The sequence below is a fragment of the Engraulis encrasicolus genome, chromosome 2, assembly GCF_034702125.1.
Source record: "Engraulis encrasicolus isolate BLACKSEA-1 chromosome 2, IST_EnEncr_1.0, whole genome shotgun sequence".
In the NCBI taxonomy this organism is placed as follows: Eukaryota; Metazoa; Chordata; class Actinopteri; order Clupeiformes; family Engraulidae; genus Engraulis; species Engraulis encrasicolus.
In genome coordinates, this window is record NC_085858.1 from 44,960,265 (window position 1) to 44,969,345 (window position 9,081).

General features: G+C 42.0%; 1 protein-coding gene across 1 annotated transcript in view; it reads right to left on the bottom strand.

Moving 5' to 3' along the window:
• Nucleotides 1-928: 928 nt before the first annotated feature.
• hsd17b14 (hydroxysteroid (17-beta) dehydrogenase 14) overlaps nucleotides 929-9,081 on the bottom strand; it is an 8,824-nt gene continuing 671 nt past the window's right edge. The window contains exons 3-9 of the mRNA XM_063189247.1: nucleotides 8,967-9,064; nucleotides 7,660-7,726; nucleotides 6,480-6,571; nucleotides 5,801-5,905; nucleotides 3,943-4,010; nucleotides 3,620-3,716; nucleotides 929-1,774 (exon numbers count right to left, since the gene is read on the bottom strand). Of these exons, the coding sequence (XP_063045317.1) occupies nucleotides 1,625-1,774; nucleotides 3,620-3,716; nucleotides 3,943-4,010; nucleotides 5,801-5,905; nucleotides 6,480-6,571; nucleotides 7,660-7,726; nucleotides 8,967-9,064 (677 nt within the window). The 3' untranslated portion in view covers nucleotides 929-1,624. The remainder of the gene's footprint in view (nucleotides 1,775-3,619; nucleotides 3,717-3,942; nucleotides 4,011-5,800; nucleotides 5,906-6,479; nucleotides 6,572-7,659; nucleotides 7,727-8,966; nucleotides 9,065-9,081) is intronic.

A 9,081-nucleotide genomic window follows, 5' to 3' on the forward strand; every position in this document is an offset into this window, starting at 1 on the left:
ACCCTGAAAACCCAAAAAACTGCCTCAAATTTGATCCAACAGCCCAGAATGCACTGATCACAAGACAGGTATTGTAGTCTAGCTGTACACCAGTTACTCAATCTCTTGTGTCGGAAGGGAACTATAGCACATTTTTTTATCTTCTATTTTTACTTTTGACACCTCAGGACGAAGAGGCCTGAAATGAAAACTCCCAGGGATGACTTCTAGTTTCTTTTAATACATCACTTATTTGGTGCTTATTCATGTCCATGAAACTTTTACGGCACTAAAATTTTAGGTAGGGAATACAATTGTCGCTTGTATGACACTACAAGAACGAATGTGAAAATGTGCATATTCTCACTCACATCGGGCAAAAACAACTCATCCTTTACTGTATATAGTTAAAACAATGTAGTGTTCATTCAACACTCAAGGAGTAATCTGAGACCAAATACACTCTAGAACAGACATACTCAACTGGTGGACTCAGGTCCGAACGTGGACCCAAACGCAATGTCATCCGGACCGAGACAAAATCCCTCTGTATAATATAATGCATGTATTCAAATGCTTTTTTTTTCATTTTCATTGTGTGTCAAGCGAGATTTCGCTGCCATGCGATCTCTAGGTGTATTCCTGCAAAGCCTAAATGAAAGTATCATCACAATGACAACTCAGTGTGCGAACAAGAAGCCAGTGTTGCCAGCGAGTGAGGCTATTTTCTGCATCGGTCCATAGCGACGTTTTTCGGACCCTGGAAACATTGAAAATTTGGCGGACCTTTTCAGTTTCTAGTTGAGTACCCCTGCTCTAGAAGATGTTAAATAAACCCTTTAAGTGTGGAATTAACACTGCAGTTTTTGACTGTGTAGGCCTTCCCCAAGCTTGAGGGATAGACGTGCCCTTCATACCTTCCTGATCAACAAAACTCCTCAGTCCATTATAAAACTCAATATGCATTTTATTCTTTTGCAAGATGGCTGCTTTGCACATTACACAATGACGTAAGATGGCATTTGTGTTGGGTGCATGTTAAAATAATAGATCAGAGTAAGGCAAAAGTGAAAGCCAAATGGCTGTAATGTTGTACGCAGGTTAAGTAGGCGAAAGTCTCTAGTGGACAGAAGGAATTATCAGTAATACAGTGTAGTAAAGTGCCTGCATTAAAATCCTGAGAGCGTTATTACAATTGTAATAAAAATGACTAATTAATTAATAACACAATGAAAGCAATATAAAAGGTTATCAATTGTTAGATATTAACAAGAGTAATATGCTGACAATGCTATAACATGTTGTACAAATAACAGGTAAACATTTCCCCATACATCCAGAAAAATTACAGTAGAATTATGCCCTGTAATGCCCTGCTAAGGCACCCATACAGGTTGCATCCGTTATCATGTGCCTAATCCCTTTTGTTACATGTAAACAAATACTCTGTAACTAGACGTGTTAGATTAAACAAAGTTAGATAAAATACGGACCCCCTTGAAAACGAGATGATTCATCTCAAGGGGCTCTTCTTAATACAATTGAAAATTGAAAATAGATTAATGATGACCTGCAGCAGCTGTGGCAGTAGATTGGGATGCAGTGTGACCAGTCACCAGAGGAAGACGTCAGACGGCGTTCGTCTTCACGACTGGGGCACCTGACTCTTGAAGCCATAGTTGAGCTCGGCTCCCCCGCTGAGGAGCAAGTCGATGCCGGTGCAGAAGGTGGCGTCGGCTGCCAAGAAGAGGGCCGCGCGCCCACTCTCCTCCTCTGTGCCCATGCGACCTAGCAGCTGCAGCCAGGGTTATCACATGTGTTTATGTTTATTAGTAGACGTACTGTACGACTGTATGGATTGAATATCAAACAGGGCCAACAGATCTGCAGTACGTCGCGTGCTTACACGTGCCAAAGGAACACACTGACATATTACGGCCTTAGAGAGGGCACAACATGTGACTGAGGCAAGAAACCAGAGCAACACAGTGTACTGTAGGTGTCATTGATGGACCATCCTGCAGGCAATTTGAATGTGTGGCTAACCAAAACATGGCTAATATACAGCATCAACTTAAAATGTCATTATTTTTAATAAATGTTTTAACCTTTTCATCAAATTTGCTATTATTAAAAATGAAAAACTTTTTGCGATACGTGTGCAACTTTTGCGATACGTGTATTGCAAGTCGTGATATCGCGATAACGATACATTTTCGATATATTGTGCAGCACTAATTGACTGTCAGTGCCAAACAATTGTGAATATCAAAAACGTTTGAGTGTTGGTGCAACTTGGTCAAAAGATCGGAAAATTGTTCAAAATCTGAGAGAGGGGAAGCATATTTCTCAATTTCAACAAAACCAAAAATGGCGGACAATCTATCCAGGTGGAAAATTGGGTACATTGATTACAGGGATACCAAAAGGATTCTAGAGAAAAGGGGCTGTACTGTTCAAATGTTACCCACAGAAATGTACCCCAACTTCCACCAGTTAGTGGCACTATACAGTTTACTGTGGTCAAGATTCAAGAGTTTATTGTCATTGTCGAAAAAGGCAACGAAATTGGCCCTGTTGTGGCCTAAGGGTAGGACACTGGGTTACTATGCCGGTGACCCGGGTTCGATTCCGGCCCAGGTCATTTGCTGATCCTTCCCCGTCTCTCTTTCCCCACTCATTTCCTGTCTCTCCTTCACTGTCCTGTCAAAAATAAAGGCGAAAAAAGCCCTGAAAAGGCAACAAAATTGTGTTTGGAGTACAACACTCAGTAGCAGCAGGTTTTCAAGTAAAGTGCATGAGGTAAAATTGATACCAGTGCCCCCACCCCCCCCAAACACACACACACACACACACATAGAACGCACACAATCCAAGAATAGATAACTAAACAGCTCCCCTTTACCACACTATAATAAGTGGCCCCAATAAATGACCCAATGTTAAGTTCAGACAGTGGTATTTCTCAGTAATTCAAAAGTCTTATGGCCTGGTGGTATAGGCTGTCGGCCAGTATTTTAGTCCGGTCCTGAAGGGACCTGAACCTTCTACCTGAGTGTAGCCTTTGGAACAAGTAATAGGCAGAATGGTGGCTGTCCCACACCTGGTTTTCGTTGCTTCAACATCATTGTGCAAATGATTGTGATGTTCAACGGATTTTTTATGTTTTGACAACATGGTGCTTGAACAGTCATGCTAATAAAGGAGCTGAATTTGAATACAAGGGAGGGGGTGTGGTTCGATTGAGGTCAATCAGTTGTTGCTGTCATCACAAGGTGGAGGTTATAGCCAGCCAACTGGACATTTCCATGAATTACGTTGGCAGACTTGAGCAATGTTGCATAGCTGTCTAAAACAAGATGGATACTTGTTCACACATAGAGAGTGAAGGGGGTGGGGGGAGGAGGATTAAAATGGTCTAGCCATGTTGGAAATTATTATTCAATAACACATATGTACTAATTCATTCTTCTCAATGTTCATGTTTTGTGAAACCATTAGTTTGGTTTAGTTCACAAGGCTAGAGTGATTTGAGGATATTAATATGTCTCTGGCATCTAAGGCAGAGTCTCTACACTGACTGTAAAACATGTGAAACAGTGAATGTGTTGTGGTCCGTGTTGGTGATGTCATGTGTTACCTGTGCATTCTCCCCTTCCTTAATGGTGCGAGTAGCATCCTCTGACAGGCCAGCAAGCTCCTTCCACATCGGAGTCAGCACATTACCAGGAGAGATGCTGGACAGAGAGAGAGAGAGAGAGAGAGAGAGAGAGAGAGAGAGAGAGAGAGAGAGAGAGAGAGAGAGAGAGAGAGAGAGAGAGAGAGAGAGAGAGAGAGAGAAACGGCGAGAGAAATGTAGAGAAACTCAAATAATTACATTTTGTAACGTGCTACTGTCGTTTTATTATGAATCATCATAAAGACAATGGATTGGGAAAAGTTAAGACTGATGATCATATTTACCAGTTGACTCGGACTTGATAGCGGCTCTCATCAACAGCCATGGCCTTAGTCATAGCTACTACTGCCCCCTAGTGGACAACACAAGTCAGTGCATTCATCACCATCCCAGAGGGAACAGCTGGTAGCAAATTGTAGGTTAGAACTCAAACTAGTTCCTTTCCATCCTTTACCGTTGCTTGTGGCCTCATGAGGTTAAACGTCATTGACGATCAAAGTTTTATAGAGCTTGAAAGTGAGGTCACTTCCCCCGATTTCATGGGACCTCAACGGCGTTTTTAACGGAAAATTGTAGCATGTAATCCAATGGCGGTATTAAAATGATATTTCGATCCCCTTCAAGTTGTGCCACAAGCTCCACATAATGTTGTTTCTTGTATTTATGTTTAATTTTTCCGTACGAACCCCCAAACTTTTTAGAAGGGTGTGTTTCTTCACATTTTTCATGCAGACGGCCTCGGGACAAAATATTGATACTTCTGCATGACTAATCTATATCTAACCTCTTAAACAGTATATTTGGAGCCCAGCGCATATAAAGGCTGAAATCGGAAGATATTTACTCGCTACCATGTTGATAGATGGTCAGCTTAGGTCCCGTGAAATGCGGAACTAAGGGGCGGGACTTTCAAGCTCTATTCAATATCTTGCAAAAGTGCAATTATCTCATTTGCAATTGGGATGTTGAATGGTGAAAAGCCCCCCCAAAAGTTGCTCTGGCTACGGCAGGGGTGGGGAAACTGTGTCCTGACGGCCATTTACGGCCCTTGAGGCCGTCTTATTCGGCCCCCGACATAATATTAATTTTATGCAGTTTCACATGAAATATGACGTGTTTTGTAAAGAAATGTTAGAAACTACATTTGCAAAACAATTAAGTTATATTTTCAGGGGACCTAGTAAAAGTGTGGGCTGTTGTAAAGGTGGCCATCTTCAATATAGGCCTGAAGTGCAGGGGGAAATCCTGGTTTGGGTTCATAGTACAGCCCTTGGAGGACTGTATACATTTGAAGTGGCCCCTCGAATTAAAAAGGTTTCCCAACCCTGGCCTCTGGTGACAGCAATGAAACAATAGTTTTCTCTAACCCAGCCGTGGCTTAGTCGGCTGGGCACTGGACTGCTACTCGGGCGATCCGGGTTGGATTCCCGACCCCCGGTCATTTCCCGATCCTTTCCCGTCTCTCGGTCCCACTCATGTCCTGTCCCACTCTTCACTGTCCTGTCTAAATAAAGTTGGGTTTAGTTCACAAGGCTAGAGTGATTTGAGGATATGAATATGTCTCTTAAGCTAAAATAGTGAGTATGGAGGGACCCATATATGACATACCAGTTCAACTTATGTACCTCTGTAATACAGAGGCCTTGGTGTCATGTTAGATATTATATTTTTCAATTAAAAGACAATTTCTTGTTTCATGGTCTGGTTGACATTTACATGGGATTGCCCCTAAATAAAGTTGAAAAAACTCCAAAAATATATATATTGAAAAAAATAATAGTGTTCTCCACCGAGGGAGGCGGGGCAACAGCGAGGCAAAAAGCCCCCAAGCAACTGGAGAGGACGGGATGAACTGCTTTGAGTTACTACACACAGTGTTGCCAGATTGGGTGAATTCCCGCCCAATCGGGATGCTTAGGATGGCCGTCTGAGGGTAAAAATAGTTAAAAGGGGCATTTGGGCGGGTTTATATGCAGATCTGTGGGCATAGAAATCAATAGAATTTTGTTCAAAATAGGCGGGATTTAGTGCTTCCAGGTGGGGTTTTGAGCATTTTTCAGGCTGGAAATCATCAGTCTCATCTGGCAACCCTGGTTTCACCCATAGGCAACAACTGTATTCACCAAGAACTGCTGCACTCACCTTTGTGGCTACATACGGCACGGCATCCTTCTGGCCTATGGAGGCTACCAGGCTGGCCACGTTTATAATGCTGCCTTGCCTTTGTCTCAGGTATGGAAGCGCATACTGCAGGGATCAGTGTAACAACAGTGTCATTCACAACGCCAGGAATTGCACAAGCCCATACATGCCCATTTCTGCAGTTTCACTCAAACTTGCTCAAAGTATTCAGTTCAAGTCTGAAACATTGAATGAAGATGAACCCATCGATCCAATGCTGAATCACTTATTTATACTGTAAGTTGCAACACCAAGCATATCTCTCTCTGTTTTCTTAATAATGCATTTCTTCAATTCATTGACTAGTGAATAATGTCAGCAGAAAAACAAACTCTGACAGTCATATAGGGTAAAACATTGAAGATTATCACTGTACACAAAATATCATCTGGTAATCATCATGCAACAATCCTTGTTATTTCCCTAAATGTAATACATTCCCATCATTGCTGATTGCAGATTATTATATTTTAAATAAATGTAGTATATAAATATATCATTTCATTGTGTTTTTTTGCTGTGACGCAGACGCACATTGAACTATCCCTCTGTATGAAAAAGTGTTATACAAAAATAGCCTTCTCTTGCCTTTTTAACACCCAGCATTATGTTGTACAGATACAATGGGTAAAATGTTAACCTTGGAAGCGAGAAAATAGCCAATAAGGTTCAAGTCAAGGAGGTCCCTGAACTCCTGTGCTGTGGTTTCATCTGTGGGCTTGTGTGGAGGGTCTAGGAAAGACACACAAGAAAAGAGGCCAGTTTCAAATGGAGAGAAACAACAACAGCTGTATGGGATTTACAGACAACATCCGATAGCAATCAGATGACATGTACATGAGCCACTCACTCCTAAATGTTTCGTATAGGGAACTGAGAAATACGGGCAACCCTGAACCCAGGAACTGAAAATGCACACTTCTGCCATTATGTGTCACACTACTGTACTGACCACACTCATTTATATAGCAACTAAAACCCCTTGATAATACCTGATCCTGATAGGTACCATGTGAGGTACTGCATACAATGGCCCTTGAGGAAGAATCATATGACAGAAGGGGAATTGTTTGACGTGTGACCTTGTTTGCACAGGTACAGCCCTGCATGTGTGCAGAGTAACCAGTTTGTCAAGTTCAACACTAGAGGGAGATAGAGGCAAGGCAACAGGGCAGACATCACACCACCTAGCGGTCTAGAAGCTACAGTACATTATTACTTCTGTAGTTAAGACATGGCCCCTGTTATTAATTTCATTACATACATTATGCAATTTCGTTGTGTGCAGTGAACACTTGTGTGCTGTGAAGTGCTGTGTCACAATGACAATGGGAGTTGGAGTTTCCCAGTGGGGCTTTCAATTCAATTTCAATTACACTTACGTAGCTGACACTTATATCCAAAGCGACTTACAGGTATTATTCACGGGGTATTGGTTACAGTCCGTGAAACAATGTGAAGTTGGGTGCCTTGCTCAAGGGCACTTCAGCCATGGGTGGAGGTACTACAGGGAGAAGTAAGGCTGGGATTCGAACTTGCTGAACGAAAGACCACCTGCCTAACCATTAGGCCATGATTATTACCATAATGGAAATGACCCAACTCATAATGTACCGGTATTAGTAGTACATGCTCTGTGCAATGTCATAGTAGTGAAGTACTATGTTGGGTACTATGGTAGGTAGCCTAAGTCCTATCAATGACTATTACTGCATTCCACTGGCAGAAAGGCACACATTGTAAGGGTATACACTATTAAAAACAATTTGAAACAAGGTTGTAAAAAGTGGACAGCATTAAAGGTGTCCGTTGGTACTCACGCCACCCTGCGTTGTTCACCAGACAGTCTATTTGTCCAAAGTGTTTCACAGTTTCAGCAATCAACCGCTGCAATGGGAGAATTGGAGGATACTGTATGTTAATAGCCAGTAATATATATGACTATATGAGAACTATACAGAGCAATATGCAAACAAATGTCTCGTAACCCTTTCTTACACTTCTCCACTATGATATTTATCCATGATTGGCTTTTTTATGTCACATCACATGATGTGTCATAAAGTAGGCTACACTCAGATATTGTCTCGACATTGTTACTAGTGGCTGACGTCCAGATCCACCAGTGATTTGATCTTTTCTTTCGGTTGGATCGACACTTTATATTTAGTTATTTTTTAGATTAGATTTTAGATTCGATGAGATTAGATTTTTTTTTTACTTTAAAACATTTTTATTTTTTTCAGACAGGGCAGTGGGAGAGAGACAGGAAATGATCAGGAAATGACCCGGGTTGGAATCGAACCAGAGTCGCCGGCATAGCAGTCCTCCAGTGCCCAGCTGCTTGAGCCAATGCTGGGTCGGGTCAACACTTTCTAAAGAGCTACACACTGGCTATTCCATTGATCTAAGCCAGGGGTGGGGAACCTTTTTCATTCGAGGGGCCACTTCAAATTCATCCGAGGGCCGTAAAAGTCCTCCAAGGGCCGTATTACGAACACAAACCCGGATTTTCCCCTGCACTTTAGGCCTGATATTGAAGGCAGTCACCTTTACAACAGACCCCACCTTCTCTAGGTCTCCTGAATATAAATTAATTGTAAAGTTTCCTTTACAAAATATGTCACATTTTATGTGAAGCTGCATAACATTAAAACTATATCGGGGCCCGGATAAAACGGACTCAAGGGCCGCAAACGGCACTCAAGATATAGGTTCCCCACCCCTGCTCTAAGTCAACTAAGCACCATTATCCAAGGCATAAAAACATGATAATCAAATTTACGTTATTATGTTTAAAGAGGAAGTTGACTGACATTACTACCAACCGCTATACTTAGGAAGCATTTCACCACTGGATGAACCGTGTTGCTTAGTTGGCTTTAGGCCAACTGAATAACCGGTTTGTCTTCCTAAAAAGTGTGGATCAAAGCAAAAGGCCAAATTACAGATGTATTTGGAACTCATCCAGTAGGCCTAGTAATTATCATCAGTCAATCTCATTAATCAAAGACAAAGCCGAATGACAAGTGTCAGGTGACTGTCTGGATCTGAATCTGCTTATCACATTGTAATGGGCATTGGTTGGGTGATAATAATAAAAGGCATTGGGTGATATATTTAGGACCTTGATGTCCTCCTCCTTGGACATATCACAGAGGATGAAGAGGCATGTCCCGGGCCCCTTCTTGTTCAACTCGGACTCCAACTCCTTTCCTCCATCCGCTGCAAATTTAAACATG